Source organism: Agelaius phoeniceus, chromosome 30 (genome assembly GCF_051311805.1).
Source record: "Agelaius phoeniceus isolate bAgePho1 chromosome 30, bAgePho1.hap1, whole genome shotgun sequence".
Lineage (NCBI taxonomy): Eukaryota > Metazoa > Chordata > Aves > Passeriformes > Icteridae > Agelaius > Agelaius phoeniceus.
In genome coordinates, this window is record NC_135294.1 from 3,077,894 (window position 1) to 3,104,187 (window position 26,294).

The following is a 26,294-nucleotide window of genomic DNA, read 5'->3' on the forward strand; positions in this document are numbered from 1 at the left end:
CCGGGGTGTTTCTCCGGGGTGACTCTTGAGCAGAAATCTTGTTTCACCAGGGTAAAAACCACTCTGGTCCTTCCCTGTGAGTGTTTCTGATCAATCCAGCACCAGCCAGCTCTGTGTGACCTCAGGCAAAAAACTCAGAGCCTCAGTTTCTCCTCTGGAGTCTGATTCACTTCAGTTTTTGGCTGTACCACTAAATTGTCACCGAGCAGCAGCTCCGTCCCTGCTCAGTACCAAAGGTGGGGACGTTTGGGGTGTCCCCACAGCTCTTCCTGTCCCTCACCCCACTTCCCTCGCAGCCAGGAGTGTTACAAGCCGTGCCTGTGTTGTTTTGGGGAGATGCAAGATAATAAATTGTGGTCTGTGAAATGTCACAGCCGCCGTCGCATCCCGAGGCCACCACAGGCTCTCGATCCACGGGAAATCCCTCAGCTGGGGGAATCCAGGCACCCACCAGACCCCGGCTGTGGTGCTGGGCAAGTAAAGTTCCCCCACGGCTTTCATCGAGGGGGATCTTTAATTAGCACAAAATCTTGAGGTTTAATTTCACCTGAGTTCATCCCTGTGCTTCCACCTCTTCCCATCAGCTCTGGCAAGCTGGGGAGATGCTCCCACATTCCCAAAGCCCCTCCTGCTCTGGAAAGGTGTTTTAGAACCGGGAATGGATTTTTTTCCTCCCAGAAATTTTGCCTCCGGGAGCAGGGACGGGGATGAGCCCGGCCAGCCTGTGGCTCCATCCCTCTCCAGCTCCAGCTCCGGATCCGGATCGGGGCCGCATTGACTCATGAGCCGACCTTGTGCGCCTCCAATCCGATCCACCCAGCTGGAAAATCGGGTTGGACTGGGCCCCGGCGGGGAGGGAAAGGCTGCGGCCGGGACGGGAGGCGGCAAAGGGCTGCGGGGAGAGCACGGTGCCGGCCCGAGTCCCCGGGTGTCACTTAATGGTGACCAAAGCAGCTGCCGGCCTCCCGCCCACCTCCGCTGGGACATCATTAATCTTGGCAGAGAAGCATCAGGGCTCCCATCAGGAGAACATCGCCGCTGATGAGGCTGATAAATTACAGCCGGGGGGCCGGGGGAGGAGGGGACCGGCGTTTGGGGGTGGGCAGGAGGCGAGGGCAGCGCTGGGAAACCTGTGCGATCACAGGGATGCCGAGCTCCCCTAGCCCAGCGGTTGCCTCGTGCCTCAGTTTCCCCATCGGGTGCTCCGGGCTCAGGCGGCCGCGCACGTGTGGGTGTCAGCGGGCACTCCTCTTCCTCCGGCGGGTGTGCAGATAAGAGCCAAGTGGGATGATTTAATCCTTTGGGAAATGAGCTTGAAAACGGACCAAGCCACGGCTGAAACGCCGTATTGTTTATGGCAGGGAGAGGGGACGGTGGCACCGCGACCTCGGCTCCCCGGCCGGCCCCCTGCCCCTTTCCCGGCTCCGTGATCCCGGTGACTCACAGTGCCCAGCCCTGGGAGCCAGCTGGGTGATTTGGGATCGCTGGCACAGGGAGTTGGCCACGCCGGGACGGGGCACCCGCTTTGGGGATGCACCCGAGGGGTTGGATTTGGTGTGGGGGGACCCAGCGCCCCAAATCCGGCACCCCCAGGTGCATCCCCCCCCCCGGCCACACCCGCGGCTGCCCCGGGGCTTTCCCTGGCCGGGCCGGGCACGATCGGTGCCAGGGCAGGTTGGAAAGTAGGTCAGGAAAAACCCCGGCCCTGCAGCCCCGCAGAGGCTCTGCCTCCCCCGGCTCCTTTCATCCTCCCCTCCGGAGGCTCCGCACATCAGCGGCAGCTCGGGCACCCCTGGGAGCCGGGGGTGCCGCGTCTCGCTCCCAGCCCGGCCCCGCGGGGCACCCGCGCCTCTCCCGGGGGGCTCGCAGCGCTTTGAAAGCTCCGGATGAAAGGCACCCACCAGGCACAGCGGGAGCGGCCCCGCGGGGCTCCTGCCCCTGGTGCCGCCTTCACCGGGACCCCCAGCACGGAGGGGGCTGGGCTGGGACCCCCAAGGGAGGAGCTGCCCCTCCTGCCGAGCTGGAATTGGGGGCTCGTGGCTCTGTGGCCCGGCTGGAGGCGACCCCAGTGCGGGACCTTGGGACCGTCCTCGCTCTCGGCTTGGTTTGTGTCCTCGGAGGGTGGCAGGGGACACCTGGGAGCCTGCTGCAGCAGCCTGGTGCATTCCAACACCTCATCCCAGCCGGAATGTGGGATGCAGCTCCTTGCCGAGCATCCTGGGAGCTCCTTCCTGGCCCTGGAGCATCCCGCAGCTCCAGGGTGCGCTGCCGTCACCAGAGAATCTCCAGAGCTTTTTTTGGAGCTCCGAGCCCGAGGTGGGGAGCAGGTGGGAGCTCCAGCAGCTCCCCCAGCCATCAGCACCCCTCGGAGGTGATGCAGCAGCTCAGGTTTTGCTCAGCACTTTTGCAAGAGCAAAGGGGACGCTGTGCTCCAGTCGGGGCCGAGATGTGGCAGCAGATAAAAGCTGCCAGGCTGCCTCGTGACATTAAAGAGCAGCCAGGAAGAGGAGAGGACAGGTTTCAGATAAACAACGGGCCCCTTTCCCCACAAGGAGGGGCAGCGTGAGCTGTTTGGGCGCCAGGGAAAGCCCCCCCGGTCAGGGCAGGATGCTCCCACAGCCACCAGCCAGACACAGGCGCGGTGCCCGAGCCCGGCAGGGCTCAGGGGGATTTCTGCCCCACAGGGGCCGGGTGTGAGGGAATCCCTCCTGCCTCTCGACCTGGAGAGAGTTTCCCTGCTGCCTACGTGGGAAAAGCCACAGCTGGACCCGGCAGAGGCTGCCCCAGAGCTCCGGGATGCTGGGTCAGGGCAGGCAGCGGGGGAGGAGGGTCAGGAATGAGGAACGCCCTGGGCTCCAGCAGCCTGAGGAGCAGCAGCTCAGTGAATGCCACTGGGGGCACGGGGGATCTCCTGTGACATCCCCAGGGGGATTTCCCGCCAGGCCAGCCCCGGGGTGGGCTCGTAGGAAGCCGTAGGAAGGTTTGCTCCAAAGGTCAGGGGGCAGGAGAGGAGCCTGGCACCCCCAGGACGCTCAGAGTGGGGTCCCCGTGACTCCTGGCTGGCCCTGGGGCCTCCTGGGGTGTGCAGGACGTGGTTTGGGGCAGAGCAGCAGCTGCTCAGGGCTGCTCCCCTCTCCAGCCCTGCTCAGCCCCTTTTCCTCTCTCCCCAGGCACCTGGGACTTGAAGGACTTCGTGGAGGATTTTCACCTGGGCCACCCCGTGGCCGCGACCCAGTTCCTCACCAAAAACTGCAAGGATTAACTGCAGTCATCCCTGCCTTGCCCTGCACATCCCCAGAGCCCAGAGCCACCTCTGCCCGGAGCAGAGGGGACCCCAGACCCACTGAGGATGATCCCACCCTGCTCCCAGCCCAGAGCCACAGCCCCAACCCCTCCCCTCCCACAGCCAAGTTCTCTTTCCCTCTGGGGAACGTCCCAGCTCGCCCGGTTATCCCAGGAATTCTGGCATCTCCCCTTCTCCCCCCTTCACCCCATTTCTGACTTGACCCCCTGCATGTCCCCCTGGCACTTTGGGGACTTTGAGTTTGATGCCTGCAGCTTCTTGAATAAAGTTTGGATGGAGCACACGGGGCTCTGTGGTGGCAGCGAGCGCGGGCAGGGGCAGTGCCAGGTGAGTTTGGCATTTTGGGATCTGTGGGCAATGGGAGCAGGGGGTGGCCAGCCAGACCCTCGTTTAGGTGACCCCAGGGTCACCCAGGGGGGACAGGGACAGTGATGCCTGTCCAGGGGTCCCTTGTGGCACCGTGTGGGAACCGGGCACTGCCCCGGCCCTGCCCTGCCTTTGCCCTCAGCCCGTTTCTCTTGGAAAGCAGAACCAAAATTAAAGGCATAAATCAGCAGAGCTCTGCCTACTGGCCACTTAGCCAGACCTCCCCTTTAATTAGCTCCTTAATTAGGCTTTCATCTAAGACTCAGTTTTCTCCAAGGCTCAGATTCACCCGCCTGCAGCTCCTCCTTGGAGCACATCCCGGTGTCTGCACTGTGACAAAGCCACCTCTGTCCTGCCCATGGCCAGGAATAATTTTCCCCCTGGAACAAACCATGGAGAGCAGGAGCCCAGGACATTCTGCAGGCAGGGGAAACTGAGGCATGAGGGAACGACTGGCTCAGGGCTGGGCAGGGAGGCCTGGGGTCCCTCAGAGGGGTTGTGATGCTCTGGTTGCTGCATCTCAGCTCTGCATCAGTGCCTGGTGTGGAACAGAGCAACCTGATCCCGAAAAAACATCTCTGTGCCATCCTGCTGCCACCTTCCCTGGGCCCTGGCAGTGAGAGCAGGTTTCAGTCCTGCCTGGGGGCTTGAACATGGATTTCAGTCCTGCACTGGAGGGTTAAATGGGAATTTCAGTCCTGGGGTGTTAAACATGGATTTCAGTCCTGCACTGGGGTTTAAATGTGAATTTTAGTCCTGCACTGGAGGGTTAAATGTGAATTTCAGTCCTGCACTGGGGGGTTAAATGTGGATTTCAGTCCTGCACTGGGGGCTTAAACTTGGATTTCAATCCTGGGGTGTTAAACATGGATTTCAATTCTGCACTGGGAGTTAAATGTGAATTTCAGTCCTGCACTGGGGGGTTAAATGTGGATTTCAGTCCTGGGGTGTTAAACATGGATTTCAGTCCTGCACTGGGAGTTAAATGTGGATTTCAGTCCTGGGGTGTTAAACATGGATTTTAGTCCTGCACTGGGGTTTAAATGTGAATTTCAGTCCTGCACTGGGGGGTTAAACTTGGATTTCAGTCCTGGTTTGTTAAACAGAGATTTCAGTCCTGCATTGGGGGGTTAAATGTGAATTTCAGTCCTGCATTGGGGGGTTATATTTGAGTTTCAGTCCTGCACTGGGAGGTTAAACTCGGCTGGGACTTTCCCTCCAGGAAGTGGCTCTTTGCCTCAGAGGGGCTGAATCACACGGGGTCCTGCAGAGCTCTGTCCCCTCCAGGGAGGATCCGGGTGTCCAAGGGGGTGCAGGAGCAGGATCCAGCCTTGCCCTGGGCACACAAGGCTGGGTGAAGCTGCAGGAGCCGGCGGGAAGGAAAGCAACAAAAAAAGGAAGCTGGGTAACACCACAACCCAGGGAAAAAAAAACATGAACCCCGCTGCCACTGGCGCTAAGATTAGCAGCAGAGGAAATGACACTGAGATGTCATGGAAGTCTGCTAAAGTTGGATTTCTCCTTTTTCTATCCTGCCCTCAGAGCAGGGTGTAATTGGCCCGGCAGATGGGAGCGAGGTTTGGTGTAAATGAGAGGTCAGGGCTGGGCTGACATCCTGAGCCAAACTCCAGCAGCCTCCCCTCCCTGCTCCTCGTGCCTGCCCTGGTTATTTTGGGTGGAGAAAAGGCAATGGGGTGTTTGTCCTTCTAGGAAATGATCACCATTGTTCCTGGGTTTAACTGGGGATGGGAGAAATTGAGCTGGGCTGGGATTGGGATCGCTGGGAGCCAGAGTGATCAGTGTGACACTGATGGGATGGGATGGAAATGGAAATGGGAATGGGAATGGGGGCAAACATGGGCAATGGGGATGAGGGGATAGATGCGGTGGAGATGGAAATGGAGGTGGGGATGTGGATGGGACAGATGGGAAATGGAATGGACAGCAAGGATGGGAGTGAGGTGAAGATGGAGAAGGAGAAGGGAGTGGAGATGAGGTTGGGGATGGGATGAAGATGGAGTGGGGATGGAGGAACATGAATGGAGATGAGGATGGGGATAGGATGGAGATGGAGATTGAGATAAAATGGGATGGAAATGGGATGGAGATAAAATAGGATGGGGATTGAGAATGGGGACTGAGAGTGAAACAGGGATGAGGATGGGGAGGGGGAATGGAAATGAGGGTGGAGATGGAGATGGAGATGGGGATGGGGATGGGAATGATCAGACCAGGAACCTGCCCAATATCCCTGTGCTGGGATGATCCCTGCCAGGACCCAGCACCGGGGCCTTGTGGGGGCACTCGGGGCTGCAAACGCAGCAGCCCTGGCCAGGCCTGCACCACAAACTCTCACTGGGATGCACACAAGGCCTCCACGGTGTGGAAAATATTAATTGTGGTTTTCTGGTTCACTTTTCGATTATTTAGAAAGAGTGAAGGAAAAAACTCCCAAGGAGGAAGCCACGTACACTCACTTGGTGCTGGTCCCACCCCCTTTATCTCTCCTTCCATTCGCTCACCATTGGTGCGAGAGAGAAAAGAGAAGCTGAGCCTCTCAGCTGCCTAAATGTAGAAAGTTTTGCTTCTAAATCAGTTTGTGATGGAAAGGAAACACGTCACGTCCCTGGGGAAGTGGCTGGTTTTGAGCAGCCACAACCCCAGCGCCGAGTGCTGCAATGGAACAGCCCAACACTGAAATAGCTCCACGCTCTGTTATTGTCACCCAGAGAAGTTTTTTTTTTCACTGTCTAGGTGTCATTTTTAGCCTCCAGAGGAAATTTTATTTGTATTTGTTACCTCGACTTTCCACTGTCGTGGCTTCATGACTTTTTCATGTGAAGGGCTGGGAGAAAACAGAGTTGGGTGAGTTCAGGTATGGGACCCACAGCACCAAGGGCACATCCCAGGAATTCCAGCATGGATTCACCAGCCCTGCAGAGCCCAGCTGCATTCCAAGGTCACAAACCCATGGAAACACAGAATGCCAGGGATTCTGGGGGGCTGTGAGCTGAGCTGAGCCCAGGCATGGCTGTGGGATGGATACAGCTCCCCTTTGCTCACCCAGGATGGGGCTTTGAACTGGGTTTGGGCAATTCCAGCCCCTCCCTGAAGCAAACCCACCCACTCCATGGCATGACTGAGGGAGAAGAGGACGTGGAGTTTAAAAATTAACAATGAACTCGTGAAAATTGAGTGTTCCTGGTGAGAAACAGCAGCACCCAGCAGCACACGGGGGGGTGTTCCTTGCCAAAACTGGGCTGGAGGCCAGGAGAAGCTCGTGCTAAACACGAGCCCTAAGTCAACAGGATAACAATTACCAGGTTTTAATAATCACTGAAATAATTGATGGGAGAAAGTCTCAGCCCCTGGCTCTGATGCAGAGGGCTCACTGCAGGAAAATGCAGATTTAAGGCCGGAGCAGGTACTGGGGGACCCCCAAAGCCTGGGTGGCACCTGGGGATGGCACAGGGACAGCCCAGCTGGCAGGAGCTCGGCAGTGCCAGGCAGCAGCTCCCCCTCAGCCAGGGACTTGCTCAAGAAGGGATTAGCAGGATCAGCTGATGATGATCTAAGCGCATAACTATATCAACCTGCGAATTAATTCTGATATCTCACACCTCGGAGCTCCTCTATCTGCACATCTCTGCACTCCTCAAGCGTTCCCTGAGCTAAGCCCGGCTGCACCCCCCCGGGAAATAGGTCAGGAGGGATAATCCCCAAATCCCCACGTGCTGCTGGGGCCGAGCAGCGCTGCCCGATTTGGGAGCCGACGTGGGAGAATCCCCCGGCCAGCTGAGCCCCACGGGATGCTGAGGCACCGGCTCTGCACGTCAGCCAGGGGTGGGCGATGCTGGGATGATCCAGTGAGGAGCTCCCAGCCTTCATCCTCGTGCTGGGCACTCACAGAGCCCCGGTCTGGGGTCCTCCCGTGCCACGGGGATGGGGATGGGGATGGGGATGGGGATGGGGATGGGGCGGGAGCCTGCACTGGGAGCTGCTGCTGGGCTTGGGCGGGCCCTGGCAGAGGCAGCTGGGCCGTGGCAGGAATTTAGGGCTCCTGAAGTAATAGGTGAGGCAGGAAACGCGAGGACAGGGACGTGTCTCCCCACTTCTGTGTCCCTGCCAGCGGGTCCTGCAGTGATGGTTTCATTAATTAGTAATAATTAATTATTATTGGGTTTCCAACATGCTGTATGATATCAGAGGAGCTTTGTGGGGCTGTCTGGGGATCCAGGGCCAGAGCTGGTTTGGTTTTGGGGTCCTGGACCCCCATCCTGCTCACTGGACCATTCAGCCATCCTGGGATGCAAATTCCAGCTGCTCCTGAGGGAAAGCAGCAGCTCAGCTGTGCCCAGAGGCGCTGTGGGCATCCTGGGATGAGCATTCAAGGGATGCTCAGCGGGGAGAAACTCAGCGCAGGTTTTGTTTCCTCTTTCAGCTGCTCCCCGAGCCGCTTTGAGCCGGGTTTGTCGGCGGCAGTGGGAAGCTCCCAGCCTCTCCCACTCCTCCGGGAGCCACGAGCACCTTCAGATGTGGTTTGCCCCAAAACGCTCCTCGGCAGAACAAAACCGACCAAAGCGTTTTTGATACGGGGGTCCCAGCGCAGGAGCCGCCGTGCCTGGCACTGCCCTGTTTACCCCGGCTGGCTGCGGGATGAGGGGGATGCCCGGCGGGCTTTGCATGCCCAGGTGTGGTGGAAGGAGGCGATGCTGGCTCTGCCGGCGCTCCCCGGGCAGCACGGGCGGCCTCGCCCCGCGGCCCCGGCCCGGCCTGTCCTCACTTGCCGGCTGCTCTCGCTTCCCATTCCCTGCCCGCAGCCCCGCGGCTCCTCAGCCAACCTCACATTTCCTCATTGCTAGGAAATGGCAAATTCCCCCCGGGCTGGTTTCAATGGCTCACGGATCCCTCGCCTTTGGCCTCTGCCCAGTTTCTCCTGGGCTGGTGGAGCTCAGCCTTCGGGAGCAGCGCTTTTTCCCAGGCACGCAGCCTTTGGAATTCTCTGTCTGGGAGGACACCCCGCCCCTGGGACCGGGCTGGATTCACCCCTCTGTGCTGACACAACACCGAGCCCTTTTTCCACTGGACGTGGTGGATTTGGGGGTTCTGACGTCCTCTGCTCCTCTCTGTGCTCACATCTCCCCAGTGTTGTCACGGCACAGCTCTGGGAGCTGTGATTCCAGGGTCCAGTTCCTCTTCTGCTTCTTGGTTTCATGTTAAAAAACGCCTTTGTGGTCTCCCTCTGCAAACCCCTCATGGGGTCACTCCAGGGCTCCTTCCTGGGGCCACCACACCGAGGTTGCTGCTGGTCCCATAAAATCATCCTTGGGTTTGCAGCCTGCTCTGCTCCTGATCCCTGGCTGGAATCCCATCCTTCCCACCCTCGGGACCACTTTCACTCTGGGCCTGCTCTGCAGTTTCCCTGTTAATCAGCTGTCTCCTTATCTCCAGGTCACACCACGCCAGCTGCCCTGCTATTGTTCCCCAGCTGGATAATAACAGGAAGGGCTTGGAAAACCAGACCTGAGTCGGACTGAGGTGACCCAGAGGTCCCAGCTCCCCCAGAGCACTCAGCAGCCCCTTGCTGGCACAACCTGGAGCCCCCCACCAACCCCTGGGAGCAGCCAGGGTTGTGGGGTTGGGGTCCCCCAGCCCTGGGAGCAGCCAGAGTTATGGGGTTGGAGTCTCCCACCCCAGAGTTATGGGGTTGGAGTCGTCCACCAACTCCTGGGAGCAGTGAGAGCTGTGGGCTTGGAGTCCCCCACCCCAGAGTTATGGGTTTGGGGTCTCCCACCAACTCCTGGGAGCAGTGGGAGGTTGTGGGTTGGAGTCCCCCACCCCAGAGTTGTGGGGTTGCAGTCCCTCACCCCCAGGAGCAGCAGGAAGTTGTGGGATGCTCTTTGGGAAGAGCCTTCCCCCCTCCAGCAGCTCAAACACTCCTGCAGGTGCATGCCTGGCCTCCAGCCATCTCCCAGGGCTGTTCCCTTCAGGAACCAAGCCTGGCCACCCAGAACCCATTTCCCAGCATCAGCAAGATGTTTGGAGCTCTGCTCCAAAGGGCTTTTCCTCCCCATCCCAAGATGTTCATCCTGCTGCCACACAGAGTGAGGCAGGGCTGATCCCTGCCTTGCCACGGGGGAAACTGAGGCAGGAAATGGCTTCCCACAGGCACCCACAACGCTCCCATAGCTGCCCCCACCAGCCACCCTGGGGTTTGGCTTATGGGGATCCATTCTTTGGGATCCACCCAGGGACACCCCAGGGCAGCAAGTTCTGCCTGTGGGTCCCCTGCAGGAGGAGGGAGATGCCAGGCTCCCTTTCCAAGAGGGAAATGCCCATCTCCTTTTCCATGAGGGAGATGCCAGTCTCCTTTTCCATGAGGGAGATGCCAGTCTCCTTTTCCATGAGGGAAATGCCCATCTCCTTTTCCATGCATATTTCAGTGCGAGTGTTTCCAAATATTTCCGGAGGAGGAGGAGGAGGAGGAGGGTGTGGAGTTTTCACAGGCAAATCAGGAAAACCAAGGTGAGGCAGGAGCCCTGGGAAGGACACAGGCCAGGAGGGTGTTGGTGTGGGATCAGGAAGGCTGCCCAGCAGTTTCTCCTGGCTGAAGTTCCCTCAGTGAGAGTTTGGCCTGAAATGAGGATTTCCCACACAGAAAGTCTCTCCTCCCCCAGAAATTCCAGATTACCCTGAATCCCATCCCTGCCAGTGCTGAGCACCTTTCATGCCAGGCCATGCAGTGCTCAGAGAACAAACTGCTGGTGCTGCAGCCACATCTGGGCAGCTGTTGTTTGCCAGGACAGCTCTGAAGTGTCACAGCAGCTCGGCACCTGCAAACAAAACGAAACAAAACAAAACTCAACTCACACCCTGAGTAACCACCGCGGCTTGATCAGATACCCCCGCGACGCCCACCCCGTGGTTTGGGTGGCTCGGGGTGTGTTTTTTCCCTCTCCAAACTGCTCGAGCAGAGTTTGTGTTGTCGACCATCCAGGCAGCCGCCCACACGCGCGGCCCTGGCGCAGTCGTCCCCCGGGGTAGGAGGCCGGTGACCTTTCAGGTCCCCACCAGCCACACTCTGTTTACGACTCCGTGACCTTACCAGCCCCAGATCTGCATCTGCAGCGAATCCAAGGAGGAAAAGCTCCTCGCTCTGGTTTGTGCCTCAGGCTCCGAGCCTGAGCATCCTTTGTAATCCAGGATGAGGTGACAATGCTGGTGATCATCGCCATCATTACAGATGATCCCTCTCTCCCTCGGCGGAGTTAAAAGCCTGAAACACAGAACCGTGCCCCGTGTGGAGCTTTCCAGAGCTCCTGAGACCCCGAACGGGAGCAGCTCGTGATGTCCCCCAGCCTTCAGGGCTCAGCTCAAGTGAATTTTCGGGAGCGAGCAGCCCATCAGCCTGGCCACAAGGCACGAAAACGGGGCTCGCCTTCCCTTGTCTGTAGGTACAATTAAGCTGCCGTTAATTAGGTGAAAAACCCTGACGAGTTCCCCTTTTCGAAGCCCGGGGGTCCCCCAGGATGTGCGGCCCGCAGCACCTGCAGGGTTCCCGCACATGAATCAGGGCCCGGTGGGTCACAAGACCGAGAGGAGCGGGGAGAAGTCTCCCGTCAGGTGACAGCACCCAGGGGACAGGGGGACAGGGTCCCGGTCCCGGGGGGCCCAGCGGGGTTTTGGGGATGGGCTGTGGCCGCTCTCAGCATCGCACGGCCCCGAGGGAGGGTCGCGGTGGGAGCTGGGGGCTCTCGGTTCCTCGCCAGCACTGGGGTGGGTGTCACGGGAACGGGGCAGGGTGGGACATGGTTAAATAATGTCACCGCTTGTCACAAACCCTGCACGGGATGCTGGGAGGTGAGGGGGGATGGGGCAACGCTGGTGCGGGACACTTGGGATTGAGGAGGGACGGCAGCAATTCATGGAATTCTGGAATGCTTGGGCTGGGGAGGGACCTTAAAGCTCGCCCAGTGCCAACCCCTGCCATGGGCAGGGGCACCTCCCACTGTCCCCGGCTGCTCCAAGCCCTGTCCATCCTGGCCTTGGGCACTGCCAGGGCAGCCACAGCTTCTCTGGGAATTCCATCCCAGCCCCTCCCCACTCTCACAGCCAGGAATTCCCAATTCCCAGTATCCCATCCATCCCTTCCCCCTGGCACCGGGAGCCATTCCCTCGCTCCTGTCCCTCCATCCCTTGTCCCCAGTCCCTCTGCAGCTCTCCTGGAGCCCCTTCAGGCCCTGGCAGGGGCTCTGAGCTCTCCCTGGAGCTTTCCCTGCTCCAGATGAGCACTCCCAGCTCTGCCAGCCTGGCTCCAGAGCAGAGGGGCTCCAGCCCTGGGGCAGCTCCATGTTCTCCTCTGCTGCCCGGACCTGGAGCCAGCACCGCAGGTGGGGTCTCACCTGAGCGGGGCAGGGGGCAGATCCATGGGCAGGGAATGCCAGCAGTGATGATCCAGGTCACCAAAACACCTGGATCAGGACGGGGTTCACACGGGGCAGGTGTGTGGGATGACGAAAAAAGAGTGAAACCTCTCGGCTGCAGACTCCATCCAGCCTGGGCTGGAATTTAAAACCATCCGGAGCCATCCCAGGTGAGTCTCTCTCTGTTCCCCCCTCCCTTGGGTGAAGAGCTGTGCTCGGGATGCTCTGACCCATTAAGCTGAGCTGTAACTAAGCCAGTCCAACCCCCATGCGGCCGTTTCCGTGCCAGTCTGAGTCTGCCTCGGTTTATTTTGGCTCAAGGCCGTTCCCAATCAAACCGCTGTCAGTGCCGGAGCTGTCCCGCTCTCCCCAGCCGGCTTTAGCGGCAGGTCCTCATGACTCAGGAGCTTTAAACGCAGCCTAAACCCTACCGCGAGGCTTTGGGGTGCACCCACAGCCCCAGCAGCCCCGAGCGGGCAGGAGCCAGCCGCATTCCCAGCGGGAGCAGGTGCCACTGCCGTGTCACTGTCACCCTCGGGGCACAGACACCCACCCGGGCCGGGGTGAGCCGAGCGTGGGGCTGGCACCCGTGGGGATGTGGAGTTTTCCAGAGCAGGGCGAGGAGCTGCTTGCCCTGGAGCAGGAATTCCCCGCGGGACCCTCGCCCGTGGGTGCTGATAAGGCTGAACAAACCCGCAGCCTCCGCTACAAATCGGGAGGAACCGGGTGGTGTTGTTGGTTCCGGACACAATTAAGGGTTGAGGAGGGGTGGTTTGATTTTGGAGGGGTCCCTGCTCTGACCCGCGGGGCCGTGGGAGCCGGACACGCAGCGAGGGCCCCGCAGCATCAACCGCAGGGTTGGGGAGGGGTGGTTTCATTTGGGGGGGTCCCTGCTCTGGCCTCCGGAGCCGGACACGCAGCGGGGGCCCCGCAGCATCCCCGGCGCTGCGGCTGCGGCCGCGCTCCCACCGTGGGAATGCGGTGACGGGGGAGGACCCCCGGGGCACGGGGGTGTCAGCGGGACCCCCTCCTCACCCCCGCGCCTCGGGGCGGTGCTGCCCGGGGGGGGGCGGGCTGTGGATCCCCCTCCGCGCCCCGCGCCCGCCCCGCACCTCGGCAGCGCCGGGGGCGCCGGAACCGGCGGCCAAAGAAGGGAGCGGAGGCGGGGCCGGATCCAGGCCTTGTATGGCGCTTCCCCTCGGCCGCCCGCCCGCCGCCGCCCCGCGCTCCCCCCCCGTTCCCCCTCCCGCCGCCGCCGCCGCCGCCGCCGCCGCGCTCCCCCCGGGCCGCGCCGGGCCACGGGCGGGGGATGCGCTGGGCAGGGGGGGCTGCGGCTGGGGGGGCGGCGGGAGGGGGCCAGGTGGGGTGAGAGACCGAGAGAGAGGGGTAAAAACAAGGAGAGTGTCCTGCCAAGGATGGGGGTGAACAGGGTGCGAGGGAAGGGGGCTCTGTGCAGGATGGGGGGGTCTGAGAAGAGTGGGGGGCTCTGCACAGGATGGGGGGCTCTGCACAGGATGGGGGGCTCTGAACAGCATGGGGGGCTCTGCACAGCATGGGGGTCCTGTGCAAGATGTGGGGGCTCTACAAAGGGTGGGGGCTCCGCACAGGATGGGGGGCTCTGCACAGGGTAGGGGGAATTTTTAGTGGAAGGGGGGGTCGGTCAATGGAGGGGCTCCACTGCAGGGTTGGGGTTGCAGCGCCCGGGGGGCTGCAGTGAACGAGCGGCCCTGGAGTGCACGGGGGCCCTGAAGTGGATGTGAGGGGCCTTGAAGTGAATGTGGGGCGCTCTGAAGTGAATGGTGACCCTGAAGTTGGTGAACACACGGGCCCCTCCTCCCCCCGCGGTCACAAAGAGCCCAAGTCGGGGCTCGCTGCCCCCCACCCCCGAGAACGCTGCCCCTGCCCCGAGCGGCTGCGACAATGCCCGGGCCCCGGGGCACCTCCTGAGCCCCCCGGTGTGCCCGTGCCCCGCGTCCCCGCGGCCACTGCCCGGTCCCCTCCCGCCGCAGCCCTCCCGTAGCCCGGATTTCACTCCCATGGCAAAGCCGGCCCTGCAGGAATTGGGTAAGTGGAGCTATTGCAACACAGCATTTTTCCATACATTTGCTATATAACTCGGAGGGTTTTAAAGATAGCATCAGTTGGCACACTTAGCACGAAACCACCTAATTACTGACGCCTTGGAAGTGCCAAACTTTTAAAGGGGGGAGGTGAGGTTAAAATCACAGGCGACCAACAAGTGTTACCTGTTTTTAAAGTATTCCAAGCTCTGTTCTCCACGGGAGTCGGGACATGGGGAGGGGGCGGCTCGGGGCTGAGCCATCCCCTCTGTCACCACTGGCCACCACACCGAGGGGCTGGAGGCTTCTGCAGCCCCCCTACTCTGACCCTCTCCTTCCCACCAAACTCCACTGCCTGGCGCTGTGGCTTTCCCTGCACAGCTCCCATCCCGTTCCTGTGCCAGCCCGGGCTGCGGGATGGGGTTTTTGGCCGGTCCTGGCCTCCAGTGGAGGAAAAAACCCTCCTGGTAAGAGCCTGGCTGTGAGCAGCCCCGGGGGCGGCCGCAGGGTCAGGCTGGGCGGGGGCGGACGCTGTCCCCGCGCCCCCGCTGCTCCCCGGGGATGATCCGGGCTGGAAGGGCTGGAGCCGCCGCCCGCCCTGCGCCGGGGACGGCACCGCTCGGCGGGCGCGGGGGATGCAGCGCAGAGGGGGAGACCCCGGCCCGGTGCCCCGTGCCCGGTGCCCCGTGCAGGGTGCCCTGTGCCCAGGGCCCGGTGCAGAGTGCCCGGTGCAGGATGCCTGATGCACGGCCGCTCCCCTGGACTCGGTGACAAGTGCAGGATGCCCGGTGCCCGGTGCCCTGCACAGGGTTCCTGCTGCCCTCTGCCCGGTGCGGGCAGCCTGGTACCCCGTGCACGATGCCCGGTGCGTGTGCAGGAAGCCCGGTACCCCTCATCCGGTGCGGGATGCCCAGGTCCCGGTCCCCACTGCCCGGTGCAGGGTGCCCGGTCCCGGGTACCCCCTCCCCGATGCAGCACGCCTGGTGCCCGATCCCCTTTGCCCGGCGTCCAGTGCCCCGTCCCCTTTGCCAGATGCAGGAAGCCCGGTTGCCGGTCCCCCCAGCCCGGTATCCGGTGCCCGGTTCCCCTTGCCCGGTGCAGGGTGCCCGGTTCCCCCGGGCCGGTCCCCTGTCCCCCGTCCCCGCGCTCGCCGGCCCCGCTTCCTGCTCTCCCCAACGTTCCATTGTGCGGAGCTTCCATTGTGACGTCTCGGCCTCGGCTCGGCTTTGTCTGTCCATATATGGGCAGCTACGTCACGGAGCGCTCCCGCATAAAGGCCCCGCGGAGTCCCCGGCGGAGCAGTCGGGCGGCAGAGAAGGAACCGGCGAGCGGAGCGGGGCCGAGCGCGGGGGAAGCGGGGCCGGGGCCGGGAGCCGGCGAGAGAGAGAGAGAGAGAGAGAGAGAGGAGGGGTTAAATCCTCCCCCCCCCCCCCACCACCACCCCCCCAGCTTCTACAACCACATCTGCCAGCCAGATCGCCCCCTCCCCCTCGAGGAAACACCACCAAGGGACCCACGGAGGACCGCGCCCCCCCCGCGCCCCCTCCTCCGCGGCCACCCCCAGCCCCCCCCCCGCCTCCTCCTCCTCCCCCCCGCCGCCCCCGCCCCAACTTTTCTTCTTGCATGATTTCCCTCGCACGGATTTGCCACTCGGATGTTGTTTCCTCGGGAGCCGAGCTCGGAGCCACGTTGAACCAGCCTTTTCCTCCAGTGCTATGACAGGCAAACTACTGGAGAAGCTGCCGGGGACCATGAACACTTTGATGAACCAATTGCCTGACAATCTGTACCCAGAGGAGATCCCCAACTCTTTGAATATCTTCTCCAGCACCAGCGACTCGGTGGCTCACTACAACCAGATGGCTGCAGGTAAAGCGGGAGGGAAGGAAAATGGGGAAAAGGCAGGAGCAGGGGGGGAGCCGGTGGGGCGAGGAGGAGGATGCTGTGGGGAGGGTGTCATGGAGCCTCGGAGGGAAGGGAAGAGCTGGGGCTGGGGAGCGTCCCCCCCCCGCACCCACCCACCCCTTTCCTCGCCGTGTCTCCGCGCGATCGCTGCAGGGCTCCGCCGAGCGCTGCCGCCGCCGAGCCGCCGCCGCAGGTACGGGGACGGCGGCCGGGCTCCGTGGGGAGGAGAGCCCGGGTGGAAAAGCCGGAGGGCCGAGGGGACGAGGGGAAGGCCGGGCACCCCCGTGTCGCGCAGGGGCCGCCCGCCCGCGCCGGGATCCGCGCGGGTGCGGAGGCGCCGCGGACGCGCGTGGCCGTGGCAGCCGCCCCCCCACACCCCGCAGCGGCGGCGGCGGCAGCGTGGGCTCCCCGGGACGCGGCGCCGACTTTCCCGGAGCGCGGGGCTGGGGGAAACGGGGAGGGAGGGGGGGGACAGGAGAGAGGGAGGATCTGGGGGGGGGGGCACAGGTGAGCGCCGAGGGCGGCGGGGGCGGGTGCTCCCCGCGTGTCCCCGCTCCCACGCGGAGCCCCGCCGGGCTAAACCCCCCCTCCCCATCCCCATCCCCATCCCCATCCCCGTGTTTCTCCTCGCCGGGGCTCGGCGCAGGGAAGGCGGCGAGTTGGTAACGGCGTCGGCGGCCGCAGCCCCGGCTCCGCGGAGTGCCCAGCGCTGCCGGGGCTGGACGGGGAGGAAGCCTACCTGTAGCCGCAGGTACCTCCTTCCTCCGGCGGCGCGGCGGTGGGGTGTCCCCCCCACCCACCCACCCACCCACCCCGGGCAGCTCCTCGCGGGGGCGGCGCGGGCGGCCCCGCATCGTCGGGACCCCCGGCAGGCAGCGCCGCATATGCGGGGTGGAAGCCGCGAGGGGAAGGCGGGGAGCGAGGCGTGGGGGAACTGGCGCATCCCCGCTCCCCGGAGCATCCCCCGGAGCATCCCCCGGTGCATCCCCGGGCCCTCCCGGCTTACCCTGCCCCGCTTCTCTCGCACTTTGCAGATAATGTTATGGACATTGGCTTAGCGAACGAAAAGGCCGGTCAGGAATTGTCCTCCTACTCGGGCACTTTTCAACCCGCCCCGGGCAACAAGACTGTCACCTACCTGGGGAAATTCGCTTTTGACTCGCCCTCCAACTGGTGCCAGGACAACATCATCAGCCTGATGAGCGCCGGCATCCTGGGGGTGCCGCCGTCCTCGGGCGCGCTCACCAGCACGCAGAGCTCGGCGGGCAGCATGGGGCCGCCGCAGGGCGAGGTGGACCAGATGTACCCCGCGCTGCCGCCCTACTCCTCCTGCAGTGACCTCTACCCAGAGCCCGTCTCGTTCCACGACCCCCAGAGCAACCCTGGCCTCACCTACTCCCCCCAGGATTACCAGGCGGCCAAGCCCGCCTTGGACAGCAACCTCTTCCCCATGATCCCAGACTATAACCTCTACCACCACCCCAACGACATGGGCACCATCACGGAGCACAAACCCTTCCAGAGCTTGGACCCCATCCGCGTCAACCCGCCCCCCATAACCCCGCTGGAGACCATCAAGGCCTTCAAGGACAAGCAGATCCACCCGGGTTTCGGGGGGCTGCCGCAGCCGCCCCTCACGCTCAAGCCCATCCGACCCCGCAAGTATCCCAACCGGCCCAGCAAGACGCCGCTGCACGAGCGGCCCCACGCCTGCCCGGCCGAGGGCTGCGACCGCCGCTTCTCCCGCTCCGACGAGCTCACCCGTCACCTCCGCATCCACACGGGCCACAAGCCCTTCCAGTGCCGCATCTGCATGCGGAGCTTCAGCCGCAGCGACCACCTCACCACCCACATCCGCACCCACACCGGCGAGAAGCCCTTCGCCTGCGAGTTCTGCGGCCGCAAGTTCGCCCGCTCCGACGAGCGCAAGCGGCACGCCAAGATCCACCTCAAGCAGAAGGAGAAGAAGGCCGAGAAGGGCTCGGGTGTGCAGCCCCCCGCCGCGCCCCCCGCCGCCACCGCCACCACCTCGCCCCCCGTCGCCCTCGCCCCCGCCGTCACCACGTGCGCTTGAGGGATTGTGGGGGGCGGCGCGGTGGCACCCCTTCTCCTCCCCTTGCCCTCGGCACCGCTCCGGGGGGAACCCCACGGTGTTCAGGATACCGGGGTTGTGCTGCGACGGGTCCGCTCTGCCCGCACCCGGATTGACCGGGTCCAGGCTGCCCGCACCTGGATCCTGCCTGCACTTGGATCGATGGGACCCGCACTGCCCGCACCCGGATTGCCCGGACTCGCGCTGCCCGCGCTGGGATTGCTCGCAGCACCTGGATCCCGGCTGCCTGCTCCTGCACCTTCCACATCCCGGCTGCTTCCACCTGCACCGCCCGGGGCCGGGCCCCCGCACTGCCTGGATCCCGGCCGCCTGCTCCCGCACCTCCCGGATCCCGGCTGCCCGCACCGCCCGGGCCGGGCCGTCCGCACCCTCCTTGCCCGGCTCTCCCGGCTCCCTGCTCCCGCACCTGGATTACTCGCACCGCCCGGATCCCGGCTGGATTGCCCCATCCCGCCTCTCCCGCACCCCACGGCCCTCACCCGGCACCTCCCGGCTCCATCCCGCCCGCACCCGCCGGCCCGGCTCCGGGCTGCCCGGGCGGCCGACCCGGGAATGATCCCGGCTGACCTGGATCCCGGGGCTCGGTCCGACCCCCCCGCCCTGCCGGGGCTGGCGGCTCCAGGATCGGCCCCCCCGGTCCCGTCCTGCCCGGCTCCCCCAGGGCCGGGCGCTCCAGGATCCGTGAGGGGATGGATGGATGGATGATGGATGGATGGATGGATGGATGGATGGATGGATGGATGGATGGATGGATGGATGGATGGACGGAGCTGATCTGGCTCCTCTCCTCGCTGGGCCTGGAGCCCCCGTTGCCCCCCCGGCCCCGTGTCCCCCCCGTGTCCCCAAGCACCGGCTCCCCGTGTTGGAGGTAAGAGGGCTCAGCCCCCCGAGCCAGGCTGGGGGGGCGGGGGGCGGCTCTGCGGGTCCCCCCAACTCCGGGGGGCGGCGGGGAGCGATGTCCCGGCAGCAGCTTTTGGGTTTGTTTTCTTATTTTTGTTTTCTTTTCCTTTTTATTATTTTTTTTTCTTTGTTTTCAGCAGAAGGGAAATTCTTTACAGAAATACAGGGAAAAAAAAAAAAGCACCCCAGTATTTTGCTGAATACTTTTTATAATGTGAGATATTTTTATTTTATTTTATTTGGTCACTTTAAAACAACCACCCAACTATGGAGGAGAAAAATCAATTAGTCCTCTATTTTATTATTATTTTTTTTTCTTTCTCCTTCTGGTATGTGCATGTCATTGCATGACTGCTCTGATTTTTTTCTTCTTTTGTTTTAATAAAACTGTGCTCAGACATTTAAGCTAAACTAAGCAAAAATAATAATGACTTAAAAACAAAAAAAAATCTTTGTTGCCAAAAGGTCGTGCTATCCAGGTTTGATGTCTGCATGTGAAAAAAAAAACACAAAAAAACACATTAAAAACGTACAAAAAATAAAGAGAAGAGGAAGAATGCAGTCTAATTTATGTGAACTGAAAGGAACAAAAAAAAAAAACAAACCACAATCAGGTTTAACCACACAAACCTAAGGGAATGATATTTTTTGAGAGACTTTTGTATAAAGTTGAGTACTTAGAGAAAAAAAAATCATACCAGATGTAATATATTTTGTGGATGTTTTTATTTCTTGGATTTATAGTACCTTATACTAAGGTTAAAAAAAAAATTATGCTTGATATTGTGAAAAGGTGATAATTTTCACACACATTTCATTTGCTCATTTGTCATGTTGTAATGCAAATATGATAGTTAATGCATACAGCATTTTTAAGGGAAAAAATCAGAAATATTGAACTGATGTATTGTTGTACCATTTGCACTGTGAGCAAATGCTAATGCAGTAAATATATTGTGTTTGCTGACAATCAAAATCTGTAGTAAATATCTTTATTTGCTTAAATTGATCTATATTGGTTTGGAAAGTAAAAAAACCAAGGTTTTAATGTGTAAGGGGAGTGTAAAAAGGGTTGAAATGTGCAGGGAAGTGGGTGCGTTTCTCTTTACGGGCGACTTTGAAACCTGTCTGTACAGAATTTTTTTTCCTAGTGCTGTATTTCCTTAAATATTATTTTTTATATGATTTTTTTAAAAAAGTAACCCACTTTTTTTCTCAGTCCCCCTCCCTCTGCTTCAGTTCTATCCGCAGGACGGCACAGTGAGACCCCGCTGGGTGACCCCGACGGCCGCCGGCTCCATCCTCGCGTCCCGTCTTTCCCGGGATGGGGGGCACCAGACCAGGATGGGGGAACCCCGCCAGGATGGGGGCACCTAACTGGGATGGGGGAACCCGACTGGGATGGGGGGCACCCCTCCAGAATGGTGGAACCCCACTGCGATGGGGGCACCAGACCGGGATGGGGGAACCCGACCAGGATGGGGGAACCCAACCAGGATGGGGGAACCCGACCGGGATGGGGGAACCCCACTGGAATGGGGGAACCCCACTGGAATGGGGGCACCCGACCGGGATGGGGAGCACCCAACTGGGATGGGGTCACCCCACCTGGATGGGGGGAATCCCTCCGGGATGGGGGAACCCAACCAGGATAGGGGCACCCCACTGGGATGGGGGCACCTGACTGGCATGGGGAACACCCAACTGGGATGGGGTCACCCCAGCGGGATGGGGGGAACCCAACCTGGATGGGGGGAACCCAACCTGGATGGGGGAACCCAACCGGGATGGGGGAACCCCACGGGGACGGGGGGAACCCCACCAGGATGGGAGCACCCCACTGGCATGGGGAACCCCACCAGGATGGGGGCACCCAGCCAGGATAGGGGACATCCTACTTGGATGGGGTCACCTGACTGGCATGGGGAGCACCCACCTGGGATGGGGAACCCCACCGGGATGGGGGAACCCACCGGGATGGGGGAACCCGACCAGGTTGGGGGAACCCAACTGGGATGGGGCCACCAGACCGGGATGGGGGGAGCCCACCTGGCATGGGGGACACCCAACCAGCATGTGGGAACCCAATCAGCATGGGGGCACCCACCCTCTCCCCAAAACTCCGCCGTGTCCTTGCTTTGCCCTTGACCCCCCATCCTGTTTTTCCCGCCGCCGCCCTGACCCCGTCACCATTTTGCCGGCGGCTTCCGCGGCTGCCGGGATAACTTTGGGCCACCAAAGAGGATCCAAAGAGGATCGCGCCGCTTCAGCCGGTAATGCCCCCGCGCCCTTCGCCTGCCAAATCGCCCCGGGGACAGCGCCTGCAGGGGATTTTTTTCCCAGCCTGGATCGCTCGGGATAAAAATAAATCGCTGGGTTTCAGCGCTGGCGCTCGCACGGGCACGAGGAACGAGTGGGAGAAGGAGTTTGGAGGCGCTTGCATGTTTGGAGTGGTGGCGTGTCATGGTTGGATCCTTCCCCGGGTTTGGGATGGAGCCGGAATTTCGGAGTTGGGATTGTGCTGGAGGATCCCAGACCGGGGTCTGGGGGTCCCTTGGTGCGCGCGGGTCCAGCTCTGTGTGACCGGTTGAGTGTCCCACAAGTGTCCCCTTCCCAAGGCCTTGCTGGCAGTGCTGGTGGCTGGCAGTGGCACCGTGGTCTTTCCTGGTGTTCCCAGGGTATGAAAGTGTTGGCAATGTTGTCAGATTTCCTGCTTTTTGATTTGGATCTGCAGCCAGGCCTGGAAAAGCTGCTGCTCTGACCATTCCAGGGTGTTTGTTGAGCTCCGTGGCTTGGAAAGGCTTTAATTTCGGGGAAAATCCAGGCTCTGATGGTGACTCAGGGCACAGCTGGCCCAGACAGGGACGGCATCTCGTGGTGTTGAGGACTTGGCTTTGGTGCTGCACCAGGTCTCTGTGTTGATTCTTGGAGTGTTTGGTGGCCACGTGAGGCTGGATTGGGATGAGCTGGGATTGTCCTGCCCTGTGTGCTCTGGAGGTCCTGCAGCCAGCAGGGCCTGCGGGATGGTTTGGAAGCCATCCCCGTGGTGTCCCCATGTGTGGCTCAAGTGGGCAGGAACCAGAGCTGCCACACACAGGGAGAGCCACCACGGCCCCAGCATCACCTGAGGGTGCTGTGCTGGTGCTGGTGCTGCTGGAGGTGCCCATCTCCACTGGTGGCACATGCTGGAAAACGCTGGAGATCCTGGGAACTGCCCCAGTGAGGAGCCACCCAATGTTCCACCAACGCTTTGGGCTCCTTCTGTGGGCGAGGAGGAGGGAAGGAGCCCAGCAGGCCCTGGGGACCCTCTCTGGCAGCCAGGCCTGGGCATCCCACTGGGCAGGACCCCCCTGGCGCGGAGCAGGAAGGTGAGGAGCACCCTTGGGTGGCAAAGCGCGGGGAGTGCGTGCAGCACCTTGCACGAAAAATGTTGGTTGCTACGGAAACACGGCACTTTCCATCCCCGTTCTGGGCTATCTGTGTTCTGGGGAGGAGGGAAGGGCTTCCAGTCACGTACCAGCTCCACACAACTTGCTGCCTTTGCCTCCTCAACGGGAGCGGCGGGGTCCTGAGGAGGCCACCACCACCTTGCTCCTCCCTGCTGAGGGTCTTCGGGGCTTTGCAGGATGTGGTTGGATCCAAGAGCTCTCCACGGGATGGGATTTGCTGCTCAGGAGGAGCACCAAGAGCTGGGACCCCTTCCCTGGGGTCGGGAGTGATGAGGACCCACAGCCAGAAGCTCCTGGTTTGCAGCTGGAGTACAGATGTTGGTGGGATCCTCCCTGATCTTCTCACCTCTGGCTCAGCTTCTGCCACTGCCTGGCAGGAGACATCACCCACAGAAGGCCTGGATGGTTCTGAATCATCTGACCTCATCTCTCACCCCGTGGGACCGTGTGGATCCATCCCCATCCCCTCTGGAGGAAGGGGCCAGACTCATCCTCCTGGGACAGGGGGACAAACAGCAGAGCCTCCACAGAAGGTGCTCCCCGAGTCCTGCGGCCTTCAGGATGACAGACCCAGGCTCGTCCCAGCTCTGTTTTGTCCCATCCCCAGTGACAGTGAGGGGCACCACAGTGGGGACAGGCCCCGGAGCAACAACCTGGCCCAGCTGGCAGCAAAACCTTCCTGGCCCCAGCCTTCCTCTTCCTCATCCTCCTCATCACCTGGATGGGGATGTGGGGACCCTCGTGGCTGCCTCCTGTCGGGGTTTGTTCTGACACCCACCAGCACCCCAAAACCCATCCCTTCCCCTCAGGCCCCTTCCCAGCGTCCCCTCTCCACCCACCCTAGCACAAATCGGGACACTGGTGGCAGTTGCCACCCTGGCACTGGTGGCCCCCCCGGATCTGCCTCCCCTGCTCCTTTTGGGCTAATCCCTGTCCTCAGCGGTGTCGGTAACACCTTCCCAGTTTAGCATCATCCTCCCTGCCTGTAATTACCGTGCTGTTTACCTCCACCTGCTAATTGATAAAGCCACCCCTGGCGCCCGGCCCGGGGCCGCCGCCCCGTGTGCTGGCATGTGGCTGCTGTCACCAGCCCGGTGCCACCAGGGCTGTTCCCACCCCCGGGATGGCACCCTGGGGCTCCAGGGGCACCCCGACCTTGGGGGCCTCTGCTGGATCCTGGGCTCACGGATGGAGCTGGCTGATGGCTCAGTGCTGAGGGCACGGTGGGTTTTTGGCCACCAAAAGGACTTTGCTGTCCATCCCACCCCTGTTCAGCCTCATCAAGTTGGGTTTGGGGTGTTTCTGCCCAAAATTGAGAGCTCCTGCTTTTCCAAAGGTGATGCACATCCCTTGGATTTCCCTGACTGGGGGAGTCCTGCTCCTCCCCCTGCCCTCACCCACCCCGGGGTGTCCCTGGGCACCCCCTGCCCACACTCATCCCGGGAATCCCTTCCCTGTGCCCTCACCCACCCCAGGGAATAACCCTGGGCACCCTCTCCATGCCCTTATCCAGCTCAGGATGCTGCCAGGCAGTTCCTGACCCTCGCCCACCCCAGGAATGCTCCTGGGCCTCCCCTCCCTGTGCCACTGCCCACTCCGGGCTGTTCCTGGGCATTCCATGCTCCTGCCCTCACCCACTTCTAGGGTGCTCCTGGGCATTCCCTCCCTGTGCCCTTGCCCATCCTGGAGTTGAGCCAGGCAATTCCTTCTTGCCTATCCCAGGGCTGATCCAGGCAATTCCTTCTTGTCTATCCCAGGACTGATCCGGGCAATTCCTTCTTGCCCACCCCTTGCGTGATCCACGAAATTCCTTCTTGCCCATCCTGGGGCTGATCCATTAAATTCCTTCTCCTTGTCCACCCTGGGGCTGATCCAGGCTATTCCTTCTTGCCCACCCCAGGGATGATCCATGAAATTCCTTCTCCTTGCGGACCCAGAGGTGATCCAGGCAATTCCTTCTCACCCATCCCAGGGCTGATCCAGGCAGTTCCTTCTCCTGGCCCACCCCGGGGACACTCCACAGATCCCAGCGCTTTATCTCCAGCCCCTCCCGCCCCATTTCCAGCCCTTTTCACCGAAACCGGGCGAATTTCGAGGTTTTCTCCCCGCGCACCTTCCCTGTGACGTCACGCTCCCCCCGCCACGTGACGTCACGCCCCCGCCGCGTGGCGTCACCGCGGCGCGCGGCTCCGGGCCTGAGCGCTGCCGGAAGGGGCGGGGCCAAAAGCGGCGGCACTTCCGGGAGCGGCGCGGGGCGGAGGGGGAACATGAGCTGGTGAGTGCGGGGGGACCCAGGGACACCGGGAGCGGGTCAGGGAGGAGGAACCGGGACCAGCAGGGCAGGGCGGGGGAACGGGAGCGCCGGCACCGGGACTGGGTCAGGGCGGAGGAACCGGAACCGGGAGCGGTGCAGGGCGGGGGAACGGGAACGCCGGCACCGGGACTGGGTCAGGGCAGAGGAACCGGGACCTGGAGCGGGGCAGGGCGGAGGAATCGGAACCGCTGGCACGGGTCCGCCCGGTCCCGGCTCCTCACCTTGGGCGCTGCGGGTGAGGAGGAGCCGGGGACAGGCCCGGAGCGGCCCCGGTGCTGAGCGGCCTTGGCCCGGTGGGAGCCCCGGTGGAGGCCCTGGAGCGGAGCCGGAGCTGCCGGGAATGTCCCGGTGCAGGCCCTGGAGCGGAGCCGGTGCGTTCACAGTGCTGACCTGGCTTGGCCTGGTGCCGGCCCCGGAGTGGGCCCCGGTGCTGGCCGGGCTTGGCCCCACTGCTGGGCCTGGTGGGGTCCCCAGTGCCGGCCAGGTTTGTCCTGGTGGGGTCCCCAGTGCTGGCCAGGTTTGTCCTGGTGGGGTCCCTGGTGCCAGCCCTGGTGGGGTTCCTCGTGCTGACCAGGTTTGCCCCAGCCCTGGCCAAGTTTGTCCCTGTCCTGGCCAGGTTTGTTCTGGTGGGGTCCCCAGTGCTAGCCAGGTTTGTCCCAGTCCTGGCCAGGTTTGTCCCAGTCCTGGCCAGGTTTGTCCCAGTGCTGGCCTTGGTGGGGTCCCCAGGGCTGGCCAGGTTTGTCCCAGTCCTGGCCAGGTTTGTCCCGGTGCTGACCCTGGTGGGGTCCCCAGGGCTGGCCAGGTTTGTCCTGGTGCTGGCCTTGGTGGAGTCCCCAGGGCTGGCCAGGTTTGCCCCAGTCCTGGCCAAGTTTGTCCCTGTCCTGGCCAGGTTTGTTCTGGTGGGGTCCCCAGTCCTGGCCAAGTTTGTCCCTGTCCTGGCCAGGTTTGTTCTGGTGGGGTCCCCAGTGCTGACCAAGTTTGTCCCAGTCCTGGCCAGGTTTATCCTGGTGCTGGTCCTGGTGGGGTCCCCAGTGCTGACAAGATTTACCCCAGTCTCGGCCAGGTTTATCCTGGTGCTGGTCCTGCTGGGGTCCCCAGTCCTAGCCAGGCTTGTCCCTGCTGTCCCTGTAGTCACCCCCACAGGTGTGCCCCCCTCACGCCCCTCACCTGTGCCCCCCACATCACCCCCTGACCCCTTGCCACTGTTCCCCCTCCTCCCTGCCCCTGCCCAGGAGCTGCTGCAGGTACATGGAGAGTCCCCCACTGTCCCCATTGCCTCTGAAATGCTGAAAAAACACCTTCAACTCCATGAAAGCAAAGCTTTTTCTTTAAAAAAAAGAGGAAAGAAGAATTCCCATGTGTTTGAATCAAACTGATGAGGGCTGAGTTTGGACACACTGGTGCTTATTTAATTGAATTGTATTAGAAATCAATAATATTAGAAATTAATCTGGACTGCT

The 26,294-nt window shown here is 61.8% G+C and overlaps 3 protein-coding genes across 5 annotated transcripts in view; all 3 read left to right on the top strand.

The window, feature by feature from the left end:
* The window catches only part of PEBP4 (phosphatidylethanolamine binding protein 4), an 84,884-nt gene extending 81,299 nt beyond the window's left edge, over positions 1–3,585 (top strand). The window contains exon 7 of the mRNA XM_054650648.2: positions 3,171–3,585. Within this exon, the coding sequence (XP_054506623.1) occupies positions 3,171–3,262 (92 nt within the window). The 3' untranslated portion in view covers positions 3,263–3,585. The remainder of the gene's footprint in view (positions 1–3,170) is intronic.
* Positions 3,586–15,449: 11,864 nt separating this feature from the next.
* EGR3 (early growth response 3) lies at positions 15,450–20,047 on the top strand. Of its 3 annotated transcripts, none has more exons than XM_054650731.2 (2): positions 15,450–16,022; positions 17,093–20,047. In XM_054650731.2, exons 1-2 carry the CDS (start codon positions 15,869–15,871, stop codon positions 18,130–18,132), a joined length of 1,194 nt encoding a protein of 397 aa, XP_054506706.1. In that variant the 5' UTR covers positions 15,450–15,868; the 3' UTR covers positions 18,133–20,047. The 3 variants fall into 3 exon arrangements, with proteins under 3 accessions (XP_054506706.1, XP_077047830.1, XP_077047831.1); XM_077191715.1 differs by lacking the exon at positions 15,450–16,022 and adding an exon at positions 16,128–16,251; XM_077191716.1 differs by lacking the exon at positions 15,450–16,022 and adding an exon at positions 16,660–16,809.
* A 2,051-nt stretch (positions 20,048–22,098) lies between these two features.
* Positions 22,099–26,294, top strand: part of BIN3 (bridging integrator 3) — a 50,986-nt gene continuing 46,790 nt past the window's right edge. The window contains exon 1 of the mRNA XM_054650657.2: positions 22,099–24,795. Within this exon, the coding sequence (XP_054506632.1) occupies positions 24,788–24,795 (8 nt within the window). The 5' untranslated portion in view covers positions 22,099–24,787. The remainder of the gene's footprint in view (positions 24,796–26,294) is intronic.

Bases quoted from the DNA above. Each gene is read 5' to 3' on its own strand.
- EGR3 (XM_054650731.2), top strand. From the start codon at position 15,869: ATGACAGGCAAACTACTGGAGAAGCTGCCGGGGACCATGAACACTTTG. The intron at 16,023-17,092 runs GTAAAGCGGGAG...CGCACTTTGCAG, and splicing joins CTACAACCAGATGGCTGCAG to ATAATGTTATGGACATTGGC.